This window comes from Muscardinus avellanarius (assembly GCF_963383645.1).
Source record: "Muscardinus avellanarius genome assembly, chromosome: 5".
NCBI lineage: Eukaryota > Metazoa > Chordata > Mammalia > Rodentia > Gliridae > Muscardinus > Muscardinus avellanarius.
Window position 1 is genome coordinate 142093597 of NC_137790.1, and position 15817 is coordinate 142109413.

The 15817-nt window shown below is 44.2% G+C and overlaps 1 protein-coding gene across 3 annotated transcripts in view; it reads left to right on the forward strand.

Annotated features, from left to right (window-relative positions):
• Nucleotides 1-15817, forward strand: part of PRKAR2A (protein kinase cAMP-dependent type II regulatory subunit alpha) — a gene marked incomplete at both ends in the record, with an annotated part of 40167 nt that overhangs the window by 19134 nt on the left and 5216 nt on the right. For 2 of the 3 annotated variants that reach the window (XM_080696419.1, XM_080696420.1), the window contains 5 exons: nt 3277-3360; nt 6245-6351; nt 8608-8761; nt 10156-10257; nt 11308-11382. In XM_080696419.1, the coding sequence (XP_080552545.1) occupies nt 3277-3360; nt 6245-6351; nt 8608-8761; nt 10156-10257; nt 11308-11382 (522 nt within the window). The remainder of the gene's footprint in view (nt 1-3276; nt 3361-6244; nt 6352-8607; nt 8762-10155; nt 10258-11307; nt 11383-15817) is intronic. The other variant, XM_080696421.1, reaches the window with a different exon arrangement.

Genomic DNA, 15817 nt, shown 5'->3' on the forward strand with positions numbered 1-15817 from the left:
GCTGTGCCCTATTTTATTTTTTATTTTGAAACAGGGTCTCACTAAATTGCAGAGGCCTTGCTAAATTGCTGAGGCTGGCCTGAAACCTGTGGTCCTCTTGTCTCGGCCTCCCAAGTATTGGGATTCCAGGCATGTACCACCACATCCAGCTATGAGGTGCTTTTTGTTTGTTTGTTTGTTTGCTTTTTTGTGGTACTGGGGATGGAACCCAGGGGTATTCTACCTCCAAGCAACACCCCCAGCCCTATTTTTTATTCTTTATTTTGAAACAGAGTTTCACTAAGTTGCAAAGAGCCTCACTAAGTAGCTTGGCCATGAACATCCTCTTGTCTCAGCCTCCCAAATGCTAGGATTACAAGCATGCACCACCATGCCTGGTTTATGAGGTGATTTTTATAAAATTTTTTTTCTTCTCAGTACTGGGGATGGAACCCAGGGGCACTGTACCTCCGAGCTATACCCCCTGTCCTATTTTTTATCATTTATTTATTTATTTATTTACTTATTTATTTTTGGTGGTACTGGGGTTCCTGGAAGCCCTTTTACCTCCGGGCTACACTCCCAGACCTATTTTATACTTTTTTACTTGGAAACAGGGTCTCTTAAGACAGCACGGCTGGCTTTGAACCTGCGAGATCCTCCTGTCTCCGCCTCCCAAGCGCGGGGATTACAGTATGGGCCACCACGCCTGACTAGTCCTTCTAATTTTGAAACAGGATTTCACTGAGTTGTGAATTGCCTGGCTAAGTAGCTGAGGCTGTCTGCGAACAACAGTCCTCCGGTCTCAGCCTCCCGAATGCTGGGATTACAAGTGTGTGCCACCACACCCAGTTTATAAAGTTCTTTTTACATAGGATTTTGTAAAATAAAATTTTTTGTGGGGGGCGGTACTGGGAATGGAATCTGGGGCATTGTATCTCCAAGCTACACACCCAGCCCTATTTATTTATTTATTTATTTATTTTTCGGGTCTCGGGATGGAACCAGGGGCATTCTACCTCCGAGCTACAGCACCTGCCCTATTTTTTATTCTTTTATTTTGAAACCGGGTTTCCCCTGAGTTGCAGAGGGCCTCACTCAGTAGCTGAGGCTGTCCATGAACTGTGATCCTCCGGTCTCAGCCTCCCAAATGCTGGGATTACAAGCCTGCGCCACCACACCCGGCTCCCAGCCCTATTTTTTTGGTCCTTTTAATTTTGAAGCAGGGTCTCACTGAGTTGCGAAGTGCCTGGCTAAGTAGCCGAGGCTGTCTGCGAACTGCAGTCCTTCAGTCTCAGTCTCCCGAATGCCGTGATTACAAGTATGCACCACCACTCCCGGCTTAAAATAAATTATTATTATTTTTTTATTTTTATTTTTTTTGGTGCTACTGGGGTTCCTGGAAACCCTTCTACCTCAGGGCTACACTTCCAGACATGTTTTATATTTTTATTTGGAAACAGGGTCTCTTAAGCCAGCGAGTCTAGCTTCGAACCTGCGCGATCCTCCTGTCTCCACCTCCCAAGCGCAGGGATTACAAGCGTGCGCCACCACGCCCAGCTAAAACAAATAGTTTTAATGTATATATTTTTACATGTATACACAGAAATTTAATTTACTCTAGATTTGATATACTCTAGATTTGAATAGCAGTTGTGATAGGACCATGGTTGACTTTCGGTATTTGCTCAATTGCTCGTTTTTTCTGTAGTTTTGTTGATTTTTTGTTTTTTGGTACTTGGGATTTAACCCATCCCTGTTTTAGATGTTTTTTTTTGTTTGTTTGTTTTGTTTTTTGGTACTGGGGGTGGAACCCAGAGGCTTTCTACCTCTGGGCTATACTCCCAGACCTATTTTATATTTTATTTAGAAACAGGGTCTCATTAAGTAGCCGAGGCTGGCTTCGAACCTGTGCGATCCTCCCGTCTCAGCCTCCCAAGCGCAGGGATTACAAGCGTGCCCACCACGCCCGGCTTAGTTCTATTTTTAAAACACGGTCTCATTAAGTCAGAGTCACTACCTGAGGCTGTCCTCAAACCTGAAACAACTGTCCTGTCTTAGTCATAGCCTCCCAAATACCGGGATGCCATGGGCCACCATCCCTGGCTTCTTTTTGTTGTTGCTGTACTGGGGATGGAGCCCAGGGGCATCGTGCCTCTGAGCTACACCCCCAGCCCTATTTTTTAGTCTTTTTATTATTTGAAACAGGGTCTCACTGACTTGTGAAGGGCCTCACTAAGCAGCTGAGGCTGTCCATGAACCATGATCCTCCAGTCTCACCTTCCAAATGCTGGGATTACAAGTATGTGCCACCACACCCGGCTTTATTGTTATTATTATTTTATTTAACAGAATCCTGCAAAGTTACTGTGCATTGCACTAAAACCTGTAATCCTTTTGTCTCAGCCTCCTAAGTACTGAAATTAGAGATATGCCCAACTGAGTACTTTGTTAAAATTCAGTTTTGTTTTGTTTTGTTTGTGGTACTGGGGATGGAACACAGGGACTTTCTACCTCCGGGCTATACTCCCAGACCTATTTTATATTTTATTTGGAAACAGGGTCTCACTAAGTTGCTAGGACCCTCACTAAGTAGCTAAGACTGGCTTCAAACCTGTGCGATCCTCCTGTCTGAGCCTCCCAAGTGTAGGGATTACAAGCGTGCGCCACCACACCCGGCTGAAATTCAGTTTTTTAAAACTTTTGTACTAGCCGGGCGTGGTGGCCAAGTGTGCGCCACCATGCCTGGTTTATACTTTATTTGAAAAAGGGTCTCACTAAGTAGCTAAGGTTGTCTGAGAACTGCAGTCCTCCTGTCTCACCCTCCCAAATGCTGGGATTACAAGTGTGCACCACCACACCTGGTTCAAATTTTTTTTTTTTTTTTGGTACTGAAGATGAAACCCAGGGTCATTCTACCTCCCAGCAACACCTCCAGCCCTATTTTTTATTCTTTATTTTGAAACAGGATCTCACTGAGTTGCAAAGGGCCTCACTAAGTAGCTGAGGCTGGCTTAGAACCTGTGTGATCCTCCAGTCTCAGCCTCCCAAGTGCTGAGATTGTAAGCGTGTGCCACTATGCCTGGGTTCAATTTTTTTTTTAAACAAGGTCTCACTCAGTTGCTGAGAGTCTTGCTACATTGCTGAGACTGGCCTCAAACCTCGTATCCTCCTGTCTCAGCCTCCCAAGTACTGGGATCACAAGCATGTGCCACCATGCCCAGCAATATATCAGTTTTTAAGGGGTAAGTTTTAAGTGGAATTAACAGATTTCCCTTACTTTTTTTGGATTGACAGGTAATTCATCCTAAATCTGATGAACAGAGGTGCAGACTCCAGGAAGCTTGCAAAGATATTCTCCTTTTCAAAAATCTTGATCAGGTAAGATTGATTTTAAAAACGTTCATGCCGTAGAAGCTCTTTCAGGATTTCTTCTTGTCACCTAGAGTCTGCAGCATTTTAGCCACATCTGTATGAAGCATGAAGCAACAGGTTCTTTTACTCACAGGTGTTTTCATTGCGTTGACCACTATGATGTGGGCGCGACTCTCTGAGTGCCTCTTAGTACTTTATATCTGCTTTGACACTTCCTCCAAGCTAAAACTATGACTGGTAGACCGTGTGGTTTAATTCTGTTGCCAGTAAGTGCTCAGGTCTGCATGACGTGGTTTAGTTTTAGGGTCCGACTTTTTTCTGAAAGTGCTCCTGCGTCGTGCTTTTCTCCAGAAGCAGTTAACCCACTATCGTGTGGCTGCTTCTCATACTTCAGGTGTACGGCACCTCTCGTAACTGGTTCTCCACAAGACCTCAGATATGGGCCCCTTTGGGGGTACAAGGTACTGGGGATTGAACCCCAGCACTCTACCGCTGAGTTATATTCCCAGCTCTTTTTTTTTTTTTTTTTTTTTTTGAGGCAGGGTCTTGACAAGTTGCTGAAGCTAGCTTTGAATATGCGATCCTCCTGCCTTAGCTTTCCAAGTAGCTGGAATTACTGGCATGTGCCACCCACCGCACCCAGTGATGAGAGGTACTTCTTGCAAACCATGCATGTATGGCTTGACACAGGATCTGTGGTATATCCTTCTCTCCTTCTTTTAGTGGTCAATATTGAGAGCAAGGGCTGCCTCCCAAGAGTAGGTATCCTAATGCATTCAGGCTGCAGGAACAAAATACCATAAACTTACAGCCTGTAAACAACAGAAATTTAGCCAGGCATGGTGGCGCACACTTGTAATCCCAGCATTCAGGAGGCTGAGACAGGATCACGGTTAGCGGACAGCCTCAGCTACTTAGTGAGGCCCTCCATAACTTAGTGAGACCCTCTTTTAAAATAAAAAATAAGCTGGGTGTGGTGGTACACATTTGTAATCCCAGTACTTGGGAGGCTGAGACAGGAGGATCACGGAGGTTCAGAGCCAGCCTCAGCAGCTTAGTGAGGCTACCAGTAACTTAATGAGACCCTGTTCCCAAATAAAATATAAAATAGGTCTGTGAATATAGCCTGGAGGTAGAAAGTCCTTGAGTTCCATTCCCAGTACCACAAAAAAATTAAAAAATAATAAAGTATAAAAAAATAGGCAGTGGGTGTAGCTCAGAGGTAGAGTGCCCCTGGAGATCCATTCACAGACTGCAAAAAAACCCAAAAAAACAAACAAAAAAAAAACCAGAAATGTATTTCTCACAGTTCTAGAGGCTGAGAAGTGTAAATAAATGTACCGGCAGATTCGGTGTCTGGCGGAGACCCGCTGTCTAGAATAGAGGGTCTTACTGAGTTGTGAAGGGCCTCACTAAGTAGGTAGCTGAGGATGTTCACGAACTGCGATCCTCCAGTCTCCAGCTCCTGAATGCTGGGATTACAAGTGGGTGCCACCACTCCCGGCCGTATCAGAGGTGATATTGGTAAGTAATTGCATGTGTAATATATGGATGAAGCAAGTATTAATCCCATTTATTAAGTATTTATATGGGAAATACTATTTTTGGGGTGTGGTCCTGGGAGTGGAACCCAGGGGCTTTTCTACCTCCGAGCTAGGCCCCTACCTAATATATATATATATATATATATATATATATATATATATTTTGTTTTGTTTTGCTTTTTTTTTTTTTTTTTTTTTGGTGCTACTGGGGTTCCTGGAAGCCCTTCTACATCCGGGCTACACTCCCAGATCTATTTTATACTTTTTTAATTTGGAAACAGGGTCTCTTAGGCCAGCGAGGCTGGCTTCGAACCTTTTTGATCCTCCTGTCTCCGCCTCCCAAGCACAGGGATTACAAGCACGCCCAACCACGCCTGGTGGCAAATACTTTCTTTAGATATTTCTCCTTCCGTCATAAAATTGATGAACTAGAAACTTTTTTTTTTTTGGTGGTATTGGGGGTGGAACCCAGAAGCTTTCTACCTCTGGGGTATACTCCCAGACCTTTTTTTTTTTTTTTGGAAACAGGGTCTCACTAGGTTGCTGAGAGCCTCACTAAGTAGCTGAGGCTGGCTTCGAACCCATGCGATCCTCCTGTCTCAGCCTCCCAAGCGCAGAGATTACAAGTGTGCGCCACCACGCCCGGCTTATAAACTTTTTTTTGCAGTACTGGGGCTTGGGGCTTGAACCCAGGAGCATTCTACCTCTTAGTTACACCCCCAGCCCTATTCTTTATTCTTTTTATTTCAAAACAGGGTCTCACTAAGTAGCTGAGGCTGGCGGCAAACCTGCGATCGTCCTGTCTCAGCCTCCCAAGTGCCGGGATTGCAAGTGTGCGCCACCACGCCTGACTACAAACCTTTTTGACATGTGAAGAATCAAAGGTTCAGACAGATTAGTTTACCAGGCTACTCCTAGGTAATTATATTCCAGAAGATAACCTTAGAGACATCACAGCCCCTTAGCTTTGATGACCCTGCTCATGTCAGCCTCTAGCAAGGTGGTGCTGAGTGTCTCAATAAGCTGCTGAGACTGGCTCTGAACTGTGATCCTCCTGTCGCAGCTTCCTAAGTACTGGGATGACAAGCATGTGCCACCACGCCCGGCTGTGGATGTTTTTTCAAAACAATACTACCTCAAAAGAGTTGGCAGTTGTGCTGTCTGCTAAGGTCCCTGGAGTGACAAGCTGAGTGCAGAGTGGTGATTGTTTCCGGTGACCCCTTCGGTTTCTGCTCATCCATGGGGAACAGTGTGCTATGGGGACTTCTGTCGTGGTCACAGACTGAGATGGCCCTTGTGTTTCTTAGTGGATGTAAAGCCATCTTTTTTCCTTGTGTTTCCTGTAGGAACAGCTTTCTGAGGTCCTCGATGCCATGTTTGAAAGGATAGTCAAAGTTGAGGAGCATGTTATTGACCAAGGAGATGATGGAGACAACTTTTATGTCATAGAACGGTAGGAGACGGAGTTCTGAAATGTGTGGCCACCTTTAGTTGGGTTCGTGATTCAGGGCTGATACTTTACCCTCCTGTGTTCAACCCAGAGGGACTGAGCACTGGTGGACAAGCTTCCCGGAGCCTGTGAGAGGCCACCTGCCTCCCCACCCACTGCCGTCCTGAGTCCTCAGGACATTCCCACTTGGGCAGCTCCTGTGTATAGTAGGGAGCCTCCCTATCATACAGGATGTGCTTCGTAAACATACTCTCCAGTGCTTGAATGAATTGATTTGCTGGAGAATAGCTGCAGATCTTTAAATGCTACTAAATTTAAACATGAATATGAGGGCCGGGTGTGGTGGGCACGCTTGTAATCCCAGCATTTGGGAGGCTAAGACCGGAGGACCGCGGTTCGCGGACAGCCTCAGTCAGCTGCTTAGTGAGGCCTTCTGCAAATCAGTGAGACCTGGTTTCAAAATAAAGAATACAAAATAGGTCAGGGAGTATAGCTCGGAGGTCAAATGCCCCTGGGTTCCATCCCCAGACCTGCAAAAAACAAAACATCATGAATATGATACCCCGACTTCCATGACACCCCGCCCCCCGGACAGTATCCCCTGGGGCTAGGGCTCTCGGTCCTGAAAGAACACCTCATAGAAGTTTGCAGAAACGAGATGCTGCTTCACTGGATACCTAATTTTTTTGCTGTTTTCTTGGTACTGGTGATTGAACTCAGGAGCATCCTACCTCTGAGCTATATCCCCAGACCTTCTTACTGTTTATTTTGAGAAAGAGTCTAAAATAAGTTGCTGTGGGTTTTGCTAAATTATTGAGGCTGGCCTTGAAGCTGTGATCCTCTTGTCTTAGCCTCCCAAGTAGTGGGATTATAGGCATGTGCCACCTTGCCCAGCTAAATTTGCCCTTTTGAAGAAATTTCAGAGTTAAAGAAAGTTTGCACAAATAATACTTTTTTTTTTTTTTTTTTTTTTTTTTTTTGGTATTGGGATTGGAAACCCAGAAGCATTCTACTTCCGGGCCACAACCCCAGCACTAATTTTTATATTTATTTTCAGTACTGGGGATGGGCATTTTACCTCTTAGCTACATATTCTTTATTTTAAAACAGGGTCTCACTAATTTCGAAGGTCCTCACTAAGTAGCTGAGGCTGGCTGCAAACCACTATCCTCCTATCTTAGCCTCCCAAATGCTGGAATTACAAGCGCGTGCCACCACACCTGGCTACAAAAATTTTTTTTATAAACACAGATTCCCCAGATTAATGTTGTACTATATTTGATTTACCAAGTTATTGAGAATAAGTTGGACATATAATGCCCCTTTATCTCTGAACACCTTAGTGTACATTTCCTAAAAATAAGGACATTTTCTCATTACATACACAATAATTATAAAAATCAGAAATTAGGCACAGTGACACATGCCTGTAATCCCAGTATTTAGGAGGCTGACACAGGAGGATCGCAAGTTCAAGGACAGCCTCAGCAGCATGGTGAGACTCTAAGCAACCTAGAAAGACTCTGTTTCAAAAATTAAAAGGGCTGGGGGTACAGCTCAGAGGTAGAAACTACTGGGTTCAATCCCTAGTCCCACAAAAAGTGGGGAAAATCAAAGGGCCTCACTAAGTAGCTGAAGCTTTCCACAAACCCTGATCCTCCCATCTCAGCCTCCCAGATGCTGGGATTACAAGTGTAGGTACCACCTCAGGCTCCATCTAGGATAAATTTTAAGTTACATCACCACATCTAGCAGGAAATAAATACTCACATGCAGCTTAAAGACTGAAATGCTGAAAATGGTTTAATCCCCTGAGACAGGAGGATGGTGGTTCATGGACAGCCTCAGCTACTTAGTAAGGCCCTTCACAATCCAGTGAGACCCTGTTTCAAAATAAAGAATAAAAAATAGGGCTGGGGGTGTAGCTTGGAGATAGAATGCCCCTGGGTTCCATCCCCAGACCCGCAAAAATAAAGAAAGAAAAAGGAAGGAAGGCTGATCTACAAACGGAATGGATTGCTTAAATATTTATTTGTTTATTTATTTGTTTTTTGTGGTACTGGGGATGGAACCCAGGGGCATTCTAGTACCCTATTTTGAAGCAGGGTCTCACTAAATAGCTGTAGCTGGCCTTGAATTGCAATCCTCCTGTCTCAGCCTCCTGACTGCCTGGCCTTATGGGCAGCTTTTGAAAATAAATAGGAACAGGATGGAACCCAGGTGTATAATTAATTAAATTGTTTCTTGTTATTCTTCCAGGGGAACCTATGACATCTTAGTAACAAAAGATAATCAGACACGCTCCGTTGGCCAGTACAACAACCGTGGCAGCTTTGGAGAGCTGGCTCTGATGTACAACACCCCGAGAGCTGCTACCATCGTCGCCACCTCAGAAGGCTCCCTGTGGGGACTGGTGAGGGAACCAGCCCCCTTGCATGGCACAGTTGCCCTTCTCCTTACTTCTGGCCTCTGACTTTGGGCCAGCAGTTCACATTCTTTTTTATAGCCAGTTACCTGAAAGACTTTGTGAAAGGTCTCATGCAAACGTGTTTTTCCATTTTCTAAAATGATTTACCAACAAACAAGACATGCTTGGGTCTTTTGACTGTCTAGTAGTAAACAGCTCTTATCCTTTTTTATTTCTGAGTGGTTCTGGGGATTGAACCCTAGGGCATTCTACCTCTGAGCAATACCCCCTGCCTATTTCTTTTGAAACAGGATCTCCTTAGATTTCCCTGAATTTTCCTTAAACCTGTGATCTTCCTGTCTTAGCCTCCCAAGCACTGGGTTACAGGCATGCACCGCCATCCCGGGCTTCTTACTATCTTTTTAGTTTGTTTTTATCAGACAAGTAGGGACATAGAGGAAATAGCTCTCCATATAAGCATGTTTGCCCATTTACCTGTTCAGTGATCCATGCCAATATTCACAAGACCTAGACTGCTCTCAAGGCTGCTGCCATGTTCTGGGAGACAGAGCTTGTCCAGGATATCTTGAGCGTAATTCTGTTGTGGTGAGCCCTGTGTTTCCTTATATATGACTCACCTTGAATCAAGTGATAGATTCAAAATCTTGGTATGTATGTATGTTTGTATGTATGTATGTATTGTGGTACTGGGGATGGAAACCAGGGGCCTTCTACCTCCAAGCTACACCCCCAGCCCTATTTTTTATTCTTTATTTTGAAACGGTCTCACTGAGTTGCAAAGGGCCTCAGTAAGTATTAGCTGAGGCTGTCCTCTAACGGAGATCCTCCTGTCTCAGCCCCCCAAATGTTAAGAATACAAGCATGCGCCACCATGGCCAGATTTTTCTTTATTTTGAAACAGGTCTCACTAAGTCATGGAGGGTCTCACAAGTTGCTGAGGCTGGCTGCAAACTTGAAATTCTCTTGTCTCAGCCTCCCGAGTACTGGGATTACAAGCGTGTGCCAACATACCCAGCTAGCTGTAGAGTTTTTAATTCCTGTGCATTTTGTGTCATTTCCTCGTTAATACTGTAAACTCCTTGAGGGCAAGAACCATCTGATTATTTTATTTCTTCCTCTTTTGAAGGCTGTCACAATGGTTGAAGTTTTGTTTTGTGTTCTACCTGTGACCCACAGTGCCGCCTGTTGTGTAGAGGGAGGTGGGGTTTCTCTCTGGCTCACACAAAGGTCTGTTTCTTTCAGGGAGGATTCGGAGACCGGAGTCATTAAGCATGCAGCTAGCATAGTAATTTTGTAGTCTTCTATTTTCTGTGGCCCACTTTGTTCAACCTCAGTCGGTCTCACAGGCATTTACCAGAACTTTGATTTCTTTCTTGTAGGATCGGGTAACTTTCAGAAGAATCATAGTGAAAAACAATGCAAAAAAGAGAAAGATGTTTGAATCGTTCATTGAGTCTGTGCCTCTCCTGAAGTCGCTTGAGGTAAAGTCTGAATAAGGTCTGCTCGTAGAGATTAGGATGAGTTGCTAAAACTGCAATTATTAGAGTTCTCTTTTGCACTGGTGACTTAAATCAGATGTGTTCTACCTCAACTACATCTGCCACCCTAGTCCTAGTCCTAGTCCTTTTTTTTTTTTTAACTACTGGGGATTGAACCCAGGGGCATTCTATCTCTAAGCGATACTCCCAGCCCTATTTTTTTTATTCTTTTTTTTTTTTGGTTCTGGGGATTGAACCCAGAGACTTTCTACCTCTAAGCTATACCCTTAACCTTATTTTATTTCTTATTTTGGAAACAGGATCTCATTAGGTTGCTAAGAGCCTTGCTATATTGCCAAGGCTGGCTTTGAACCTGTGATCTTCTGTCTTCAGCCTCCCAAGCACTGGGATTACAAGCATGGGCCACTATACCCAGCTATTATTAATTTATTTATGTATTTTGTGTGTGTGTGTGTGTGTGTGTGTGGTACTGGGGATAGAACCCAGATACCTTCTGCCTCTGGGCTGCACCCCTAGACCTATTTTATTTTTTATTTGGAAATGGTCTTGCTACATTGCTAAGAGCCTCACTAAGTTCCTGAGGCTGGCTTCGAACCTGTGATCCTTCTGTCTCAGCTGCCCCAGTACTGGGATTACAGGCGTGCGCCACCACGCCCGGCTTTTCACTAGGGTTTAGAGCAGAACTGTTCTAATCCAGTTCTTTGTTAGGGAGATAGTACCACTTTGTTTTGTTTTGTTTTCTTTTCTTCTTGTTGTTGTTTTTGTTTTCTTTTGTTTGCTGTACTAGGGATAAAACCCAGGGGCATTCTACCTCTGAGCTACACACCCAGCCCTATTTTTGATTCTTTATTTAGAAACAGGGTCTCACTGAGTTGCAAAGGGCTTCACTAAGTAGCTGAGGCTGTCTGTCCATGAACCGCGGTCATCCTGTCTCAGCTGGGATTACAGGTGTGTGCCACCCACTCAGATCTTACCACGTTGAATTGAATTGAGGTGTTTCCTTTTGATTCACGAGTATGTCCTCTGTTTCAGGTGTCTGAGCGAATGAAGATTGTAGATGTGATAGGAGAGAAGATCTACAAGGATGGAGAGCGTATTATCACTCAGGTGAGTGGGAGCCGCGTGGTTCCTTTCCTGGTAGTTGCCAGCGAAAGACTGCTCTGTCACTGTCCCTAGGTCTCACCTCCTTCAAAGGCTGGTCCACAGTCTGCCCATGGCCAACACTAAGGGACGCAGAGCTGTGGCTTCCATTTAATCTTTTTTTTTTTGGTACTGGGGTTTGAATCTGGGGGAATTCTATCATTGAGCTACATCCCCAGTTTTTTTATTAGTATTATTATTGACTTAAGTTACTTAATTTTTTATGGTACTGGGAACTGAACCAAGGTGCAATCTAAGTGTGGTGGCACACACTTGTAATTGCAGTACTGGGGAGGCTGAGACAGGAGGATCACAGATTTGAGGACAAACTCAGTAACTTAATGAGGCCCTTCACAAGTTAGTGAGACCCAATGTCAAAATAAAAGAGTAAAATTGGACTGGTTTGGAGATATAACTCAGAGGTAGAATGCCCCTGTGTTCCATCCCCAATACCACACACACACAAAAACGTCTCACTAGGTTACAAGCTGTCTTTAAACCTGTAATATTCCTATCTCAGCATCCCAAGTACTAGATTTACAGGCATGCACCATCACACCTGACTTTGTGTGTGTGAGTATGTGTGTGTTGCGAATTGAACCCAAGAGCATTTTACCTCCAAGCAAACACCCCAGCCCTGTTTTTATATATTTATTTATTTTTATTTTCAAACAGGGTCTCACTAGGTAGATGAGAATCTCTTGCTCAAATTGGTCTTGAATCTGCAATCCTCCTGTCTCAGCCTCCCAAGTACTGGCAATTACAGGTGTGTGCCACCACACCCAGCTCCTTTCTTTTTTGAAAGGGGATCTTACTAGGCTGGTAGGTTGCTGAGGCTGGCCTCAAACCTGTGATCCTCTGGTCTAGCCTCCCAAGCACTGAGATTATAGGCATGTGTTACCTTGTCCTGCTCCCAGCCCTTTTCTTTTTTCTTTTAACTTTTTTCATTCCGTTTTTTTTTGTTTTGTTTTGTTTTTTGTACTATGGATTACACATGGGAGCAGTTTTTCTCTGAGCTACACCCCTAACCCCTCTTTTTTTATGTGGCACTGGGAATTAAATCCAGGGGCATCCTACCTCTGAGTCACACCCCCCAGCCCTATTTTATTTTATTTTGAAACAGAGTCTTACAAGGTTGATGAGTCTCACTAGTTGTTGAGGCTGTCCTTGAACCTGTGATCCTGCTTTTATTTTGAAACAGGGTCTCAGCCTCCCAAGTACTGGTATTATAGACATGCACCACCATACCTGGCTCAGAGTATATACTTTTTTTTTTTTTTTTTTGGTATTGGAGATGGAACCCAGGGGTATTCTGCCTCCCAGCTATACCTCCAGCCCTATTTTTTTTTTTTTTTTTTGAGTTTTAAAGGGCCTCACTAAGTAGCTGAGTATGTCCGCAGACCGTGATCCTCCTGTGTTGGGATTATAAGCATGCGCCACCACGCCTGGCTCAGAAATATGTACTTTCAATTTTATTTATTTATTTATTTATTTACCTATTTATTTATTTTTGTGGTACTGCGGATGGAACCCAGTGGCATTGTACCTCTGAGCTATACTCCCAGCCCTATCTTTTTTTTTTTTTTGGTGGTACTGGGGTTCCTGGAAACCCTTCTACCTCCAGGCTACACTCCCAGACCTATCTTTATACTTTTTTTATTTGGAAACGGGGTCTCTAAGCCAGCACAGGTGGCTGGCTTCGAACCTGTGTGATCCTCCTGTCTCTGCCTCCCAAGCGCGGGGATTACAAGCGTGTGCTACCGTGCCCCTCTCCCCGGCCCTTTTTTTAGCAGTACTGGGGATGGAACCCAGGGGCATTCACCTCTGAGCTGCACCCCCAGCCCTATTTTTTTATTTATTTTGAAACAGGGTCTCACTGAATTGCAAAGGGCCTCACTAAGTAGCTAAGACTGTTCGGATCCTCCTGTCTCTGCCTCCCAAATGCTGGGATTACAAGCATGCACCACCATGCCCAAATCTTTATCTATCTATCTATATATCTATCTATCTCTCTTTTTGCTTGGGATAGAACTCAGAGGCTTTCTACCATTGGACCACACTCCCAGACCCATTTTCTATTTTATTTGGAAATAAATAAACAGGGTCTCACCAAGTTGCAAAGAAAAAGGCTGTCCACGAAACACGATCCTCCAGTCTCAGCCTCCCAAATGCTGGGGTGACAACTGTGTGCAACATGCCCAGCTTTGTTTTTTTTTTTTTTTTTTTTTTTTTTTTTTTTTTTTTTTTTTTTTTTTTGTGGTACTGGGGTGGAACCCAGGAGCTTTCTACCTCCAGGCTATACTCCCGGACCTATTTTTCTATTTTATTTGGAAACAGGGTCTCACTAAGTTGCTGAGAGCCTCAGTTGGCTTTGAACCTGTGTGATCCTGCTGTCTCAGCCTCCCAAGAGCAGAGATTACAAGCGTGTGCCACCACGCCGGCTATTATTTATTTTTAAAACAGAGTCTCAATAAATTGCAGAGAGCCTCACTAAGTAGCTGAGGCTAGCCTTGAAACTGTGATCCTCCTGTCTCAGCCTTCCCAAGTACTGAGATTACAAGCACACACCACCACTCACAGCAAATAAATAAATAACAAAAAAAATTTTTAGCCAGGTGTGGTGGTGCACGCTTGTAATCCTAGCATTTGGGAAGCTGAGACGGGAAGATCGCGGTTTGCAGACAGCCTCAGCTACTTAGTGCCCTTTGAAACTCAGTGAGACCCTGTTTCAAAATAAAAACACTAAAATATAGGGATGGCAGTGTAGCTCGGAGGTAGAATGTCCCTGGGTTCCCTCCCCAGTATCGGGGAAAAAAAAATTTTTTTCAAACCAGGCATGATGGTGCATGTCTGTAACCCCAGTACTTGGGAGGCAGAGACAGGAGGATCTCAGTTTCAAGGACATCCTAGGGAGACTGTTTCAAAAGAAAAAAAATAAGCCAGGCGTGGTGGCACATGCTTGAAATCCCCGAGCTTGAGAGGTGGAGACAGGAGGGTTGCGCAGGTTCGAACCCAGCCTCGCTGGTTTAAGAGACCCTGTTTCCAAATAAAAAAATATATAAAATAGGTCTGGGAGTGTAGCCCAGAGGTAGAAGGGTTCCATCCCCAGTACCACCAAAAAAGAAAGAAAGAAAGAAAGAAAGAAAGAAAGAAAGAAAGAAAGAAAGAAAGAAAGAAATTTTTAAAAGACTGAAATGCTGAGCATGGTGGCAAACACTTATAATTCCAGCATTTGGGAGGCTGAGACCAGAGGATCATGATTTGTGGACAGCCTCAGCTACTTAGTGAGGCCCTCTGCAACTCAGTGAGACCCTGTTTCAAAACAAACAGAGGCAGAGACAGGAGGATCTCAGTTTCAAGGACATCCTAGGGAGACTGTTTCAAAAGAAAAAAATAAGCTGGGCGTGGTGGCGCACGCTTGCAATCCCAGTGCTTGGAAGGCTGAGACAGGAGGATCGCACAAGTTTGAAGCCAGCCTCAGCTACTTAGTGAGACCCTGTTTCCAAATAAAATATAAAATAGATTTGGGAGTATAGCCCGGAGTTAGAATGCCCCTGGGTTCCACCCCCAGTACCACCAAAAAATAAAAATTCAAAAATTTAAAAAATAAAAGAATTATTGCTGAGGGTGTAGCTTGGAAGTAGAATGCCCCTGGGTTCCATTACTAGTACCATAAAAAAAGAAAGAAAGAAAGAATAAAAAATAGGGCTGGGGATGCAGCTCCCAGGTAGAATGCCCCTGGGTTCCATCCCCAGTACTGAAAAAAATAAATTAATTAAATTTAATTAAAAAATTAAAAAGGCTGGGGATATAGCCTAGAGGCAGAATGTTTCTAGGTTCAATCATTAGTCACACACACACACACACACACACACACACACACACACACACACACTTGAAGCTGAGTGTGGTGGTGCATGCTGCTAATCCCAATACTGAGGAGGCTGAGACGAAGGATCACAAGTTCAAGGCCAGCCACAGAAAATAGCATGACTCTCAGCAACCTAGCAAGACCCTGTTTCTTTTCTTTTTTTCTTTTTTTTTGGTGGTACTGGGGTTCCTGGAAGCCCTTCTACCTCCGGGCTACACTCCCAGACCTATTTTTACATTTTTTTAAATTTGGAAACAGGGTCTCCTAAGCCAGCGCGCACGGCTGGCTTCGAACCTGCGCGATCCTCCTGTCTCTGCCTCCCAAGTGCGGGGATTACAAGCGTGCGCCACCGCGCCCGGCCTAAGACCCTGTTTCTAAACAAAAGATAAAAAGGGCTAAGGGTTTAGCTTGGAGGTGGAATGCTCTTGAGTACAATTCCCAGTACCACACACACAAAAAAAACACAAGCCAAATAAAAGACTGAGGCTATTTATTTATTTATTTATTTATTTTGGTGTGTTATTGGAAACA